The 18,166-nt window shown below is 43.0% G+C and overlaps 1 protein-coding gene across 1 annotated transcript in view; it reads right to left on the reverse strand.

Moving 5' to 3' along the window:
- LOC126267385 (uncharacterized) overlaps positions 1-7,758 on the reverse strand; it is a 319,133-nt gene extending 311,375 nt beyond the window's left edge. Inside the window, exons 1-2 of the mRNA XM_049972617.1 lie at positions 7,678-7,758; positions 5,734-7,473 (exon numbers count right to left, since the gene is read on the reverse strand). Coding sequence (XP_049828574.1) covers positions 5,734-7,473; positions 7,678-7,758 — 1,821 coding nt within the window. The remainder of the gene's footprint in view (positions 1-5,733; positions 7,474-7,677) is intronic.
- Between the last annotated feature and the right edge of the window lie 10,408 nt (positions 7,759-18,166).

Below are 18,166 nucleotides of genomic sequence, written 5' to 3' on the forward strand. Positions count from 1 at the left end.
TTCGTTGTGTAGCAATTTTAATGGTCAGTAGCGTATTTGATTTATCGTGAGATTTCCGGCAGTAGGAGTTTACGTTTTACAACGTCGCTGTTACCTGGAAGATGATCACAAAAAGCAATGAAACAAATTATTAAGCTACGAGAGTATTGGTAGAGCCGATTGACAGTCACTGACACCATGCTTGAAAGATGAAATGAGAACGGTTTTTTCGAATCCTACAAACGTATAAGAGCTGTGGATAGTGCTAAAACATGCCAAAAAACCACAGTCTAGATTAGTACGTATTAAATAAGCAGTAAAATACGGTAAACATCCACCATAGTTTAATGGTGCTATTCCGGAGATGAAGCTACAAACGACAATTTAGGGAGCCGGCCGCGGTGGTCTCGCGGTTCTAGGCGCGCAGTCCTGAACCGTGCGACTGCTACGGTCGCAGGTTCGAATCCTGCCTCGGGCATGGATGTGTGTGATGTCCTTAGGTTAGTTAGGCTTAATTAGTTCTACGTTCTAGGCGACTGAAGACCTGAGAGCTTAAGTCGCATAGTGCTCAGAGCCATTTGAACCATTTTTGAAGCAAAAATCCCAATTAGTTGGAAGAGGGAAAGCGCAGGAAATCAGATATGGGACGCTAGCACAAGCACTGTTCCAGCATTTGGAATCCTTATTAAGTGTGGTAGTCATGACTCATCATCTTCGTCATCATAATGAGAGTGGGTACTTAAGGATATTCGGTAAACGCGTCTAATTCAATTACTCGTTGCTGTATTATTTTATTTTCTCTTATTTTCTACTCCCCTCTTTTAGATCTTGTTTAACTGATTATTAAAAATTACTATGGAAAACATGAAATAGAAGCAGTGCTTCCCTTGTTTGTGTAGTGTTCGTGGGAAATTTCGAGAAAGAGAACACGGCGCCAAGTAGTCTATTGCAGCATAGCAAGCTCTTACTTCACTAATACTGCAAATAAAGATGAAAGTCGGCTTTACCTACTCGTAGTTTACTGTGTTTAGGTAAATATTTGAAAACAAAATAGACATTAGAATTTATTAATCATTTCCGAACTGTAGCATAATTCCTTGGTAATGCAGGAAACACATAAGGGTAACCATTTAGAAAACATGACTGTCTGTAAAAATATTTCTCCGCCAGGATATTGTAAAGTGTGATAGTAAGTATGCATTACGCCTTCTCAGAATTCAGATGTCGACTGAATATTATTATTACTTCCCTTGTGCACCGAACCGAAGGCAGCACTATATCACCAAGAGACATTACGTTAAAAATATTGGCCATTGTGCCACTTGAAAATAAAGGCACATTCTACTCACAGAAAGCAATATAATTTTGCAACAATATGAATCCTTGAAAGCGCACTCTTCACAATACTGGGCACATAGGGCTCACAGGAGTGAATGAGATAAAGAAGAATGCAATATCCGTGTCTCTCCGAGTAACATATTTCTGGATTTTTTCACAGTTATGTGAGATACGCCTTCGACAGTATAAAGCGGGATAAGCGTTCTCTATTCTGAGAAGAATGGGAGAGCTGAAGACACAATCAAGCGATTTCTATTAGAATGTAAAATAATGTCAGAGAGAAGGAGACACATGGAGGGGGTTGCGAACATAATTAGGAAATGAAGAAACACTCGTTCGAGTTAGGAATGTGTAATGTACTGAGTCATCAGTTTGAAAGGACCATGTTTTTGTGGCCTCCTCTAAAGAGGACATTCTGTCTAAAAGACAGGATATTTAGTTCGCCAGTGACTTAGCCACCATGTAGATATGTAGAAGGCGACTTTTTAAATCTCGCAAGATATGCTTTAAGTCGCCGTGGTAGACGACTTCGCAATAACGGATGGAAATATAAATGTTGCTTTAGAAGAAATTTGAAACATTTTTTTTAAAAACTGAAGTATAGTAAAGCGAAACAAACTGTTAATTAATGAAAAGTTGTGTGTAATACCGTGAATCATCAATGATGCCGGCCGATGAGGCCGAGCGGTTCTAAGCCCTTCAGTCCGGAACCGCGCTGCTCCTACGGTCACAGTTTCGTATCCTGCCTCGGGCACGGATGTGTTGTGATGTCCTTAGGTTAGTTAGGTTTAAGTAGTTCTAAGTCTAGGGGACAGATGACCTCACATGTTAAGTCCCATAGTGCTCAGAGCCATTTGAACCATTTGAACTCATCAATGATGTGTAGGTCCATGCTGACATCGATGTTACAATATTTACTATGGAACACCCGGGTGCTGATCAAAGGGAAGGACAACGTTGTACGAGCGAAGAAAACATTAGTCGGTGCGACTGACGCATAAAATAGTAAAATCTGTCTGTAGCGGATGGAATTGTGGTGAAACCGCCAGACACCACACCTGCTAGGTGGTAGCCTTTAAATCGGCCGCGGTCCGTTAGTATATGTCGGACCCGCGTGTCGCCACTATCAGTGATTGCAGACCGAGCGCCGCCACATGGCAGGTCTAGTCTAGAGAGACCCCCTAGCACTCGCCCCAGTTGGACAGCCGACTTTGCTAGTGATGGTTCACTGACTACAGACGCTCTCATTTGCAGAGACGACAGTTTAGCAATGCCTTCAGCTACGTCATTTGCTACGACCTAGCAAGGCGCCATATTCAGTTACTATGTCTTCTGAACAGATAATATTGTGCCTCATGTACCGTCAAGAGCGACGTTCATCATTAATGGATTAAAGTTAAGTATCACACTAATTAAGTCCGCTTTCTGAATTCTAATTCCTTGTCATGTTCCAGACCTCACCTCAGTATAGTTCTTCCCTTCTCACGGCAGCCTGCGTGAACTAAAACGCGTGCATTTCGGCCTCCTTTCGTAACACGGCGTTGGCTCTTCTGCCAACACTACAGGAATCCTACTGTAATTCTGTCCTGGCTTCAGCAAAACGCTATGCCTAACTTAACAGTTTCTCAGAGTAGTGATTAAGTTGTCGTGTTACAAATGTGACGTACTGTCAGCCTGTACTGCGTGGTACAGCCATTGCAAAAGCGGCGTAACTTATGTGGGCCGCAAAGAACGACTGCTGCGTCTAGATGCTGGCTCAGGTGCGTAGCTATGAGGAATATGGAAACACAGGGAAGGTACATCTGAAGAGTATTTATAATTAACAAAGAGAGATCGTTGTGACAAGATTCATTGTCACGCAGGTAAAGAGTCTCTTGTAAATGGTTCTGTAGACTGCGCAAAAGTCAAGAATACAACATCCATACTTTTACTGTACCAGATTGCAGCCGCGAGTCGCCACTGGCCACAATGAAAGAAATCCTGGAAATGAAGGTTAGTGGGAAACGATCCAAGAATTTTGCAGTTCTGAATTTTTTCACATGTCTGTTCGGTCTGTGTGTATATTGTGGAAGTTTTGACTCACAGAGACCACGCGCATTTCCCTTCCTGTAGTACTATTTGCCACATAACTGCTATAGTATTACCGCTCTCGTTCCAAGAAAATGTTAAGTTTTACTTCTCGAAGCTCAGTCTATTGTAGTTTCTGCTAAGTCGCATAGCTGTACACAGAACGTCAATAATGGAAAACGTGATATTTTATCAATAATACACAATACTATAACGGTTTGACAGAACATAACGATAGTGGTCATAGGTTTAACTTCGTGTACTCCAGAACATGATTGGAGTTTAGGTTTTAACATCCCGTCGGAAGTGCGATCTTTAGAGAGAAAATGACTCGAAACGGAGCAAATCGATGATTAATAGTTACTGATGATTCTATCACTCAGCTCAAACAATTATTTCTGTTCTGAACAGTGTGCAACATTTGGGTAGAATCGTAGTTCGAATTTATGCTTGGGACAGCAAAACTGTTAACACATTACTATCACATACAAGTGAATTGTTGGTGACTGTCCTATACTTTATCTGAAGCTCTTTCCTGAAGCCAGTAAAACTCTATTTTATGCAATAACATCCATGAATTTATTGCTTTAACATTGAGTATGGATATCATATCCAAGTACAAAAATAAGTTTATAAAAGACTGAGACGTCAGTAACACAAACGTGCTCTGTGGTCGAAGTATTTCATTATTTTACTATTGAATATTGCGCTTACAAAAGGTCATAATATCATGTCAATGTATTTGATAAAGCGGAAGCTAAAAGTGAAACATCGTCACGATATAATGCTATATTTTTCAGCCTCGACTCACATAGTCGGTATCATATCTAGTATCGACTTCTTAGGAAGTGTACATTAGATGACGTATTTAAAAAGAAAGCTAAAGCACGTGAATTTAGAAATCGATTTCGAGCGATAGTTGAAACGCTGTATCATGCTGGTCCACAAGACACCTACGGCTATTTGTTCACCATGGACAAGTACTCACTGTCCGCGAGATTATGAAGCAGAGGAAGCCGTGGAAAAATGTGGCTCCACCACCATCGAAAAAGGCGAAGACGCAACCATCGTCATCGGATGAAATGATGCTGAGTGTTTCCTGGAACTACCACTGTCGGCCACGGTGACCGAGCGATTCTAGGCGCTTCAGTGCGGAACCGCGCGACTGCTACGGTCGGAGGTTCGAATCTTGCCTCGGGCATGGATGTGTGTGATGTCCTTAGGTTAGTTTGGTTTAAGTATCTGTAGGGGGCTGATGACCTCAGATGTTAAGTCCCATAGTGCTCAGAGCTATTTGAACCATTTTGAAGTACCACTGTGTGATACTTGGAGGTAAGAAGTTAACTGTCACAGGAGCATACAATCGGACTCTCTAGGTGAGGGCATGGGACGCTGTGAACGTCCATGGAAACGCACCTGCTTATTCTGCACAAGACACACCCAAACATGCTCCTATCAAATTTTGCCTCACCCCTCGCACCTCTTGATATGACTTCATGGACTTCTGCCTCTTTTCTCGTATGAAGACATCATTGTGTGACAGGAATTTACGAAAATATGAGTGTTCCTAAGCAGTCCAGATGCAGACTTCTACAACCAAGGTCTCCGAAAAATCAGCTACCGTTGGGGAGAATGTGCCACATTGAAGGGTGAAAATGTGGAGAAGGCTTAACACCATCATCAGGATTTCTGGCCGAGACTTGATTTTTTTGGGAAGTGACAATTAAAAGTCATGACTACCCTTCGTCTTCACAACTATAGGTGATTGGATAATTTATATAACAGTTGTTTGCAGAAAGTAAGACGATTTTGCAGTTTCCTTTCCTGATATTTTGCGGTCCTCTTCCTACTTTTGTGCTCGCCTATGTAGCTGAGTGATCAGTGTGGATAACTGCCATGTAGAGGACCCAGGTTCGATTTGTTGGTAGCGCTAGAATGAGGTGCACTAAGTGTCGTGATGCCAACTGAGCGGCTACTTGACCGAATAGCAGCGGCTCCAGATCACGAAAAGTCACAACGGGGAAAATGGTGTGCTGACCCCGTGCCCTCCATGCCGTATCCAATGACGCCACTGGAAGAGAAAGACATTGCGGACTGTCGGTACCGCTAGTGCCTGTGGATGGAGTTAACGTTTACTTTTCCTTTTATGCGATGATGACTTGCTAAGAAGTTGCAACCAGTATCCTACTTTTTGTCTGACCTAGGGCTGAGAAACACAGTAGAAGGATGTCGCTTAAAGGATGGAAGTGTGTAATATCTAGACATCCTTGGATATGACAGCAGAGACTATAGACTGAGAAATCATTTTCATGGGTACTTCAGGACTGTCACTATCAAAGCTGAACTCACTCTGTGATGCAAAGACATGTTGGAGCCGTGGTGGAACCGGACGATGGTCTGGAGTGAGGCAGGAGTGGAGATGCTCTTGGTGAGAGCGGCGCTGCCGTTGGCGATGGCGGGGCTGGCCGACGCTCCGGAGGCGTCAGCGGCGGCAGCCGCCTCCCCCAGCCCGGCCCCGCCGACGCCGCCCCCGCCCTTGGACGCCCCAAAGCCACGAGGCGCTCCGGCGCTCGAAGAGTGCGCCTGGTACGACCGCGGCAGCAGTGGCGTCTCCATAGACTTTGTCGTGTAGCTCGGCGACGAGTTCTGGCTGAAGCTGTCGCTCGACACATTCGAATCTTGGCGCACAGATACCTTGCCGCCATTCGGTGTGGAGCTGGAGGTACCAGTCCCTGCCGCCGGCGTCGTCGGCGTCTGTTGCTGTGCTGCTTGTGGCTGCTGTTGAGCTTTATGCTGTTGCTGTTCCTGTTGATGCTGTGAGGAAACTTGTGCCATCTGCTGGTTTGGTTTGATCTGTGGCCTTTGTTGTCCCTGTTGTTGCTGTGGTACATTCTGAGGTGGTTGTTGTTGTGGGTGTTGTTGCTGATTAACCTGGGACTGGCTCTGTTGTTTGATGTACTGTGCGTGATTCTGTTGTTGTTTCTGTTGTTGTTGTTGGATTTGTGCTTGGATCTGGGCCTTTTGTTGGGCCTGTCGTTGTTGATCTTGCTTGTACAGCTGTTGCTGTTGGCTTTCTGTTTGCTGATTCTGCCTTCCGGACAAATGCTGTACATCAGTACGTGCTGGATGGGTTCGCTGAGGGGACTCGTGCAGTTGTTGTTGCTGCTGCTGCTGCTGAAGTTTCTGCGCTTGTTGGTACTGCTGCTGCGCTTTTTGCTTTTGCTGTTGTTGTTTGAAGAGCTGGTAGCGCTGCTGGAGTTCCTGGCACTGCAGCTGGTGAGGCTGTTGCGGGAACTCTGGTCGTTCCGGTGGCTGCTGGAGTCGGTGCTGTTGCTGCATCCTGGACTGGTGAAGCGACTGCTGGTCATTTGGGTGCATCTGCTGAGTCTGGAGGTCCACTAGTTTGTGTTCTTGTTGTTGCTGTCGCTCCACCTGCTGTTGCTGCTGCTGCTGTGAGAGGTCCTGGTTAAACTGCAGCTGTTGCTTTTCTTGTTCCTGCCTCGTCTGCCGATAGTTTCCCATGTGGTCTTGCTTAACAGACTGCACCTGCTGCTGTTGTGTCTTGTGCTGGAAGTATGCGTCAATGTTGTTCTGTTTGGGCTGGTACTGCTGGACCTGTTGTTGCTTGTAGCCGTTCTGCTGAAGTGCATCCTGGTGCTGCCGCACCTGTTGATACTGCTCCGCGTAGTCCGGTCTGCCGTGGCCTTGCTGGAAGGCTGAGGGGCGGTGCTGGTCGACGGCGATGTTCTGCTGCTGCTGCCTGGCCTGCTGGTAGAGGTGGTAGTCCTGATGGGAGCCGGGCTGCGAGTACTTGAGCTGGTGCTCCTGCTTGTGCTGCTGCTGCAGCTTGAGCAGCTCGGCCTGCTGCTGCTGGCGCAGCTGGCGGTACTGCTCCAGCTGGTCGTGCTCCTGCAGCTGCGCCTTGTGCTGGCCCGCCGCCTTGTCATGCTGCTGCTGCTGCTGCTTGGAGGCCGCGTGCTGCGCCAGCGCCTGCGAGAAGTGCTTGCTCAGCGGCGACACGGGCGGCGACCCCTTGCGGCCGAGCGCCTGCGTTCCGCCGCCGGCCAGCACGGGCGGCAGCTTGGGGTGCTTGCCGGCGAACGGCGGCGGCAGCGGAGGCGGCGTCTGCTGCTGCAGCCCGTGGAAGCCGTAGCGCAGCGCCGCCGCCGCCGCGGCAGCTGCGGCCGCCGTGGTCGTTGGCGTGGCCGCCCCCGCTGCCGACCCCGCCCCTCCTACCGCCTGCTTGCCGCTGCGCTCGGGCACCGCCGGCGGCCTCAGCGGCAGTGGCGGCACCTGCTGCCCGCCGTCCACCTGCACACACGTGCGTCCGTCAGTTTGACAGCTTGCTGTGCTAACAGTCGTACTGTCGAACATGATACCTGAAATAACGTTTATAACACATTCAACCTTTTTAAACCCGTTTTGTAAACACAGCGGGGAAAAAAATGTAATCTCTACAGAAATATTGTGTATACAAACTGCAGGACAAAAGTTTTCGATCACCAATGATGAAAATCGTGTAGGGTGTCCAGGAAATTTGGACTATTTCATTTCTTCAGCGTAAAATTATTGGGTTTTTCAACTTTTTTTCACTTCTGGCAGCATATTCATACAGAGTGTCATGTAAACTTAATTACAATATACTGTAGCCCGTAAAGGTAGGATGCAGAAGACAATGGGAACCACTGCATTAAAGACATAAATTGTATCCACAGGAAATATGGCCTGTACTTGCAAAAGTGTCATGATGATCCCTCCACTGGCAAAAATTCCCAAATAGTCCCCCATTCGGATCTGACAAGGAGGGGTCTGACAAGGAGGAGGTGACTATGATGAAAGGACTGAATAACGAGCGAAAGGAAAACGTTCTACAGATCGGTGCGTGGAATGTCAGACGCTTGAACATGGTACCGGAAGCTACAAAATCTGAAAAGGGAAACTCAAATGTTTAGTCTAGATAAGCAGGGGTCAGTGAAGTGAAATGGAAGGAAGACGAGGATTTCTGGTCAGATGAGTATAGGGTAATATCAACAGCAGCAGAAAAAGATATAATGGAAGTAGGATTCGTTATGAGTAGAGAGGTAGGGCAGAGAGTGTGCTAGTGTAAACAGTTCAGTGATAGGGTTGTTCTTATCAGAAGAGACAATAGACCAACACCAACAACGATAGTTCACCTATACATGCTGACGTCGAAAGCTCAAGATGAAGAGATAGGGAAAATATATGTAGATACTCAAAGGGTATTTCAGTACATAAAGTGAGATGAAAAGCTAACAGCCATGGGGGACTTGAATGCAGTTTTAGGGGATAGAGTAAAGAAAAGGTTAGAGGAGAATATTGTTTTGGGACATGGAATGAGACTGGAGAAAAACCAGCTGAGTTCTATAGTAAATTTCAGCTTGTAATAGCGAATACTGTGTTCAAGAATTGCAAGTGGAGGAGGTTTACTTGGAAAAGGGTGATACGGGACAGTTAGATTACATCATGTTCAGATAGAGATTCCGAAATCAGATACTGGGTTGTAAGGCGTACCCAGGAGCAGATCTAGACTCAGATCACAAGAGTAGGCTCAGGTTCTAGACTTTAGTCAGGAAGGATCAATAGGCAAAGAAGTGGGATACGGAAGTATTAAGGAACGACGAGATACGGTTGAAGATCTCTAAGGCTACAGATACAGCAACAAGGAATAGCTCAGTAAGCAGTACAGTTAGAGAGGAATGGACATATCTAAAAAGGGCCCGCACAGAAGTTGGGAAGGGAAACATAAGTACAAAGAAGGTAACTGCGAAGGAATCATGGGTAACAAACGAAACACTTCATTTGATCGATGAAAGGAGGAAGTGCAAAAACGTTCAGGGAAATTCAGGAACAACAAATTACAAGTCCTTGAGGAATGAAATAAATAGAAGCTAAGGCGAAATGGCTGCATGACCAATGTGAAGAAATCGAAAAAGAAGCGATTGTCCGAAAAACTGACTCAGCATATAGGAACGTCGAAATCACCTTCGGTGAAATTAAAAGCAAGGTTTGTAATATAACTGCTTAGGCTTCCACGGTCAGAGTCAGTTAACATAAAAGTTTTATTGGTATGGTACTTCTTCTTATTGTATAAAACTACTGCTAGAGTAAACCAACGTTTCGAACGTGGCAACAAAACGACTGTTCACGTTGGTGTGTAGAATGTATGAGTCTGGCGACACACCATCTGACTCTCGGAAAAATATCATCCACACAATTCCGAAGACTGTAAGAACTGACAAGTGCAATAATTATCGCACAATCTGCTCATGCGTCCATTTTGCTGACAAGAATTGTATACAGAAGAATGGAAAAGAAAATTGAGGATGTGTCAGATGACGATCAGTTTGGCTTTAAGAAATGTGAAGGCACCAGAGAGGAGATTCTAACGTTGAGGTTGATAATGGAAGCAAGACTAAAGACTCGTTCATAGGATTTGTCTGCCTGGAAAAAGCGTTCGACAATGTAAAGTGGTGCAAGATGTTTGAAATTCAGGGAAAATTAGGGGTAAGCTACAGGGAGAAACGGATAATATACAACACGTACCAGAGCCAGGAGGCAACGATAAGTGGACGACCAAGAACGAAGCGTTCGGATTAAAAAGTGTGTAAGGCAGAGGTGTACTCTTTCACCCCTACTGTTCAATTTGTACATAGTAGAAGCAATGATGGGAATAAAAATGTGGTTTAGGAGTGGAATTAAAATTGAAGGTGAAAGGATATCAGTGATACGATTCCCTTGTGAGATTACTATCCTAAGTGAAAGTGAAGAAGAATTACGTGATCTGCTCAATCGAATGAACAACCTAATGAGTACAAGATATGGACTGAGAGTAAATAGAAAGACGAAAGTAATGAGAAGTAGCACAAATGAAAAAATCGATAAAAATAAATATAAGGATTGATGGTCACAATGTAGATGAAGCTAAGGAATTCTACTACCTAGGCAGCAAAATAACAAATAATGGACAAGCAAGAAGGACATCAAAAGCATATTAGCACTGGCACAGAGGACACTCCTGCCCAAGAGAAGTCTACTAGTATCAAACATAGGTCTTAATTTGAGGAAGAAATTTCTGAGAATGTACCTTTGGGGCACAGTGTTGTATGGTAGTGATACATGGACTGTGGGAAAACCGAAACATAAGAGACTCGATGCATTTGACATGTGGTGCTACAGACCAATATTGATAAGGTAAGGAATGAGGTGTTTCTGCACAGAATCTGACAGGAAAGGGATGTATGGATAACACTGACAAGGAGAAGGGCAGGATGAGAGGACATCTGTTAAGACATCAGGGTATGATTTCCATGGTACTGGAGGTAGCTGTAAAGGGCAAAAACTGTAGAGGAATTCAGAGATTGGAATACATCCAGCAGATAATTGCGGACGTATGTTGCAAATGATACTCTGAGATGAAGAGGCTGGCACAGGAGGGGAATTGGTGGCGGGTTGCATCAAACCAGTCAGAATCCTGAAGAGTCAAAGAAAAATTGTTGAGTAACTGACAAAATAAATACAAGATATATGATAAAATAGAAATATACATGAGTAGTCCATCTCACCCATAGGTGTTTGGTTGAGATTGGCCAGTCTACTAAGAAAGATGGTCCATATCAAAAAGACAATACATGAAGAAAAGAGTCAATTCAAATTTCATTTTTTTATTTGAAATATGTTGTAATGAATACAGAAGTATAGAATAAATATTTTTGTTCACGACAGATTTATCAGTTTATTATAAACCTTGACTGAACACTGGCTTTTCCAGTCAGTTGTTGGTTTTGTTCAAGCATTAGCCTGTCTTTCACCACAACTATTAACTTATTACCAAATGTTGACCATAGTGAACAGGAAACACAAAATCGAATAGTAACTTCTATTAGTTTCGCCATAGATTTCACCACAGTCAATACATCAATACTCATCTAATTTATCAAAGTTTATTTTTCGTATTCTTCCTCAATGTTTGCATCTGTTGAACACAGTAGATATTTGGTTTGTTTTTCTTATGAGCTTCTTCAGTTTGTTTTTGTCTTCACTAGTATTACTAGGAGCAGGTGACATTTATTCCAAAAGTTTTGTCTGTGGTCGGCTTAGGAATAGTCAGTTAGAGGTGGTCATCTTGAAAGTCTTAGGTTTAGTAGGAGTGGAGTCCAGAGTTATGTCGGTGAAGGAATTTGCCTTCTACAGATAAATACGTTATTTTGATGTACTTGGGCTCAGCAGGTCATCTGATGGCCCTGAAGTGGCTTGTTGGTCTGCGTGTGAAATTCCACTCTTCCAGTTGTTGTCACAGACATATCTTCATATATACGAGTAAGTATAGTGTGAGACTGCGGCCATCTTCAGGACAATTATTGCACATGGCTTGAAGCTACATGTAATTGTGCTCCATCTCTTTTACATTAAAACAAGAGGTTAATCTCTCACAAACAAAACTGATCCACCTCTGCAGTTTGCCTGGGAGAGATGGACCTCCAGGACGTGTGCCTCTAGGCAGTGATGCCGATGGTCATATTAGTTTAGTTTCATGTCTACATATTTGTCAAGCTCGCAACAAATATAACTGGATCAATATTGGGCAAACTATGCCTTAATACTATAATTATGTAGCCACACGATAGCACCTTCCAGCTTGCCAGAACAAAGAATGTGATTTTCTCCGGAACTAACACGACAGTGACAGCAACACTTATGCATCACATGTGGTCACAAAAATGTTTCCCCACGAGTAGCGGGAGGTGCCCTCCAGTTGTCCATTGCTGAAATACGCCACTGGTCCCTCTCACCCATGACCCAGATCTTCTGGACTTACCCTACTTTATTGCAATGTACAAACACATCGAATAAACTGAATAGTAAAATAATTCAAATAATCTGCCAAGAATCACTACTGATCTCCTATCTGAATATGCATGATTAAGTCATTTTCTGTAAATTCTAAACATCATTTGATGCCTAGCTTGAATATGCGAAATAATTCTGGTAAGCACAAATAAAACATTCATTTGCAAAAGATAAAAGGTTTTTCTCATCTGTATGTTGAAACATAATTGAAACAGCAAGTGAGGAAAAGTTACTGCACATATTAACAATAGTAAAGTCCAAATTTTGTGCACGCTACACGTGGGCCACCACAGACAAACAAAGGAATTATGTCGTGCGGCGGACAGCCTACCCAATAACAAGGCGTGGAGACACGCAGCTGCTGGTTGCCAGTAGTGTAATAAACCCCATTTATTGCTGAGGCCTATCAAAAGAATCATTTGCAAATAAGAAAGAAGGAACTGAGACTTAAAGAAGTAGGTATATGCGGGACAAATTTATGCAAATAGTGGCGAGGGGGTCAAACATTCGACATGACCCTTCACTGGCCTCCACTTAGATCCCTCCATTAGGCAGACATCAACTTGCTGTGCTGGTTCGGTCTGTGATCCCTGCTCCTCTGTACCAGAGATCCGCCATCTTGCTCTGCTAGTTCGATCTCTGACCTCCAAAGTTGTTGCGATGGTAGTTCGAACTCTGACCCCCTTCTCCACAATTTTTGTTCTCTTCGTTTGATCTCTGACTTTTAAAGATGTTACAGTGTTTGTTCGACTTCTAACTCCCTTCTCCACCATCTTTGTTCTTTTAGTTCGATATTTCATCTCCTGTTCTACCTTTGTTATAATACTTCGTTTTATGTACCCAATGTACCTTCATCATCATCTTGAACAGTCTGCAGCTCACCATCTTTCTGTGTTCACTCTAGTCCAGTCCTCAGTTCTTTTTTCCACACTTTCCTCCACACCTTTCCGCCATCAATTCTTTGGTCTTTCTTTTGGTCGTTTCATACTCATCTCCATTTAATGTATCTTCTTGAGAATCCTCTTGTTTTCCATTCTCTTCAAGTGCTCACACCATCTTAGCCTTCAAGTTTCTATCCTGCTCTGCAAGGGTTCCTCTTTCACTATTTCCCTTACCCTTTCATACCTTATCGTATCTTTTCTTATTACTCTTACTTCTGAGGAACTTCATTTCTGGTACCTTTAATCCGCTTGCACCTCTTTTGTTCATTACCCATGCTTCAGACGCATAGGTCAATACTGAGATGTAGTACCTTCTATATATCAGTTCTTTGCTTTTTGGTGGGACATCTTTGTTACGAACCAGGCTTCTAGCACTTCCAAGAAATGCTTGTGACCGTCTGCCATGTTCACAGATTCATTATTTCATTTCTTCAATTTTTCTATCACACTTTCCAAATACTTACACTTTCCATCATCTTCAGCTGTTTACCTCTAAGCCTTATTCCGCTAGCTGGTCTAGCTTTCTTTCTGGTTGTAGCCACTATACCTCATTTGTTTGCATTAAATTTTTCATCTCATACTGTCTGAGAGTTTCTTGCCAAACATTAAGGTGTTCCTGAATCTTCTCCTGTCCGTTTCTCCAGATCATTAAGTCATCTGTTAACACCATTGCTTTCATCTAGTCTTCTCCAGTTATTTCTGCCACCTTAGACCCACTGAATATACATACAAGAAAGTGGTGGGCAGCTGTTGTCTAGCTTCAGAGACTGACAGAGGTTCCCATCCCCATGGTATAGATCGTCCCAGTGTTTCCAGTGCTATAGAATGGTGCTGTAGAATACTCGTTATTCAGAAACGAGTACATATGGTATGCTCTAGTATTTGTGATACAGACGTTTAGCGCTGTCTACAGACCGGTTTCACTTTTGCCAGAATTCTGAAAATTTTTAGAAAAAGTAATGTACAGGCAACTTCTCAACCATCTGACCTTAAATTACGTATTATCAAGAACACAGTTTGGATTTCTGAATGGTTCTGATGTCGAGAAGGATATTTACACCTACAGTGAAAATGTACTTAATTCATTAAATAACAAGTTACAAACACCAGTTATTTTCTGTGATTTGTCAAAGGCATTTGATTGTGTGAGCCACAACATCCTTTTAAATAAATGAGAATTCTATGGTGTCATGCCCAACGCTGCAAAATGGTTCAAGTCATACCTCGCTAACAGGAAAAAAAGGGTTTCAGTGCAAGGGACTAGTGAATTAAGTCATCAATAATCATCAGAAAGGGAAGAAATTACATGTGATGTCCCACAAGGATCCATTTTAGGGACATTGCTTTTTCTTGTGTACATTAATGATCTCCCATCAGTTACACTGCCAGAAGCAGAGTTCGTTTTGTTTGCAGATGACACAAGTATTGCAATAAATAGTATGTCAAGTGTAGTTTTAGAAAGATCTGCTAATGATATTTTCATGGATATTAATAAATGGTTTAAAACCAACTCACTGACATTAAACTTTGAAAAGACTCACTATATGCAATTCAGAACCAGTAAGAGGTTTCCACCCAGCATATGCATAAAGTATGAAGAAGAGCAGCTAGAAGAGGTTGATAGTCTTAAATTCCTGGGATTACTAGTTCATAATATATTCAATTGGGAGGAGCACACCACAGAACTGCAGAAACGCCTTAACAAATCTTTATTTCCAATTCGAATGTTAGCAGACATGTGCGATATAAAAATGAAAAAGCTTGCATACTTTGCCTACTTTCATTCCATAATGTCATATGGTATAATATTTTGGGGTTACTCTTCAAGTCAAACAAAAGTTTTGAGAGTCCAAAAGCGTGTAATACGTATTATTTGTGGAGTAAATTCACGGACTTCTTGTAGAAACTTCTTCAAAGAACTGGGTATACTAACTGCTGCCTCTCAGTATATTTACTCCTTATTAAAATATGCCCTACATAATATATCTCTTTTTCCAACAAATAGCTCAGTTCATACATCCAATACCAGGAACAAAATGATCTGCACAAGGACTTAAAAGCATTTACATTAGTTCAAAAAGGGGTCCACTACTCAGGAACACTCATCTTCAATAATTCGCTAGCAAACATAAAAAATTTAGTTACAAATAAAGAGCACTTTAAAAAAAGCCTGAAAGATTTACTAATGGCTAACTACTTCTACCATATTGACGAATTTTTTAGTAGAAACCAATGTAGTATTGGATATACTCATACTATTAGTACTGTTATTTCAGCTTAAAAAATGTTGTATTGTATAGACTCATATTAGTATTGTTATATAAGTTTAAAAAATTACATGTTCCACATCCACGAGGATCACCTCAGTACGGATGTATGGTTGTTGTTGTTGTTGTCTTCAGTCCTGAGACTGGTTTGATGCAGCTCTCCATGCTACTCTATCCTGTGCAAGCTGCTTCATCCCCCAGTACCTACTGCAACCTACATCCTTCTGAATCTGCTTAGTGTACTCATCTCTCGGTCTCCCTCTACGATTTTTACCCTCCACGCTGCCCTCCAATGCTAAATTTGTGATCCCTTGATGCCTCAAAACATGTCCTACCAACCGATCCCTTCTTCCAGTCAAGTTGTGCCACAAACTTCTCTTCTCCCCAATCCTATTCAATACCTCCTCATTAGTTACGTGATCTATCCACCTTATCTTCAGTATTCTTCTGTAGCACCACATTTCGAAAGCTTCTATTCTCTTCTTGTCCAAACTAGTTATCGTCCATGTTTCACTTCCATACATGGCTACACTCCAAACAAATACTTTCAGAAACGACTTCCTGATACATAAATCTATATTCGATGTTAACAAATTTCTCTTCTTCAGAAACGCTTTCCTTGCCATTGCCAGTCTACATTTTATATCCTCTCTACTTCGACCATCATCAGTTATTTTACTTCCTAAATAGCAAAACTCCTTTACTACTTTAAGTGTCTCATTTCCTAATCTAATTCCCTCAGCATCACCCGATTTAATTTGACTACATTCCATTATCCTCGTTTTGCTTTTGTTAATGTTCATCTTATATCCTCCTTTCAAGACACTGTCCATTCCGTTCAACTGCTCTTCCAAGTCCTTTGTCGTCTCTGACAGAATTTCAATGTCATCGGCGAACCTCAAGGTTTTTACTTCGTCTCCATGAATTTTAATACCTACTCCAAATTTTTCTTTTGTTTCCTTTACTGCTTGCTCAATATACAGATTGAATAACATCGGGGAGAGGCTACAACCCTGTCTCACTCCTTTCCCAACCACTGCTTCCCTTTCATGCCCCTCGACTCTTATTACTGCCATCTGGTTTCTGTACAAATTGTAAATAGCCTTTGCTCCCTGTGTTTTACCCCTGCCACCTTCACAATTTGAAAGAGAGCATTCCAGTCAACATTGTCAAAAGCTTTCTCTAAGTCTACAAATGCAAGAAACGTAGATTTGCCCTTACTTATTCTAGCTTCTAAGATAAGTCGCAGGGTCAGTATTGCCTCACGTGTTCCAAAATTTCTACGAAATCCAATCTGATCTTCCCCGAGGTCGGCATCTACTAGTTTTTCCATTCGTCTGTAAAGAATTCGCGTTGGTATTTTGCAGCTGTGACTTTTTAAACTGATAGTTCGGTAATTTTCACATCTGTCAACACCAGCTTTCTTTGGGATTGGAATTATTATATTCTTCTTGAAGTCTGAGGGTATTTGGCCTGTCTCATACATCTTGCTCACCAGCTGGTAGAGTTTTGTCATGACTGGCTCTCCCAAGGCCGTCAGTAGTTCCAATGGAATGTTGTCTACTCCGGGGGCCTTGTTTCGACTCAGGTCTTTCAGTGCTCTGTCAAACTCTTCACGCAGTATCGTATCTCCCATTTCGTCTTCATCTACATCCTCTTCTATTTCCATAATATTGTCCTCAAGTACATCGCCCTTGTATAAACCTTCTATATACTCCTTCCACCTTTCTGCCTTCCCTTCTTTGCTTAGAACTGGGCTGACATCTGAGCTCTTGATATTCATACACGTGGTTCTCTTCTCTCCAAAGGTCTCTTTAATTTTCCTGTAGGCAGTATCTATCTTACCCCTAGTGAGATAAGCTTCTACATCCTTACATTTGTCCTCTAGCCATCCCTGTTTAGCCATTTTGCACTTCCTGTCGATCTCATTTTTGAGACGTTTGTATTCCTTTTTGCCTGCTCCATTTACTGCATTTTTATATTTTCTCCTTTCATCAATTAAATTCAATATTTCTTCTGTTACCCAAGGATTTCTAGCAGCCCTCGTCTTTGTACCCACTTTATCCTCTGCTGCCTTCACTACTACATCCCTCAGAGCTACCCATTCTTCTTCTACTGTATTTCTTTCCCCTATTCCTGTCAATTATTCCCTTATGCTCTCTCTGAAACTCTGTACAACCTCTGGTTCTTTCAGTTTATCCAGGTCCCATCTCCTTAATTTCCCACATTTTTGCAGTTTCTTCAGTTTTAATCTACAGGTCATAACCAATAGATTGTGGTCAGAGTCCACATCTGCCCCTGGAAATGTCTTACAACTTAAAACCTGGTTCCTAAATCTCTGTCTTACCATTATATAATCTATCTGATACCTTTTAGTATCTCCAGGGTTCTTCCACGTATACAACCTTCTTTCATGATTCTTAACCCATGGTACCAAAAACTAATCTAATCTAGTGTGTGCACAGAAGAAGCCGCGAGGGCGGTAGTTACCATGGAGAGGTGCGCGTCGTCGTCGGTGGGGTAGCAGTGCGCGGAGTGCCTCCTGGGGAAGGCGTGGTGCTGGTGCTGGTGCTGGTGCTGGTGTTGCAGCTGGTGCGGGTCGCGCTCCCTGGCCAGCAGCAGCTCGAGCAGCGCCAGCTCGGCGCCGCCGCCCGCCACTACCGACACGCTGCCCGACCGGCTGCACCTGCCACAGCTTCCCTCTCA

Source organism: Schistocerca gregaria, chromosome 1, assembly GCF_023897955.1.
Source record: "Schistocerca gregaria isolate iqSchGreg1 chromosome 1, iqSchGreg1.2, whole genome shotgun sequence".
NCBI lineage: Eukaryota > Metazoa > Arthropoda > Insecta > Orthoptera > Acrididae > Schistocerca > Schistocerca gregaria.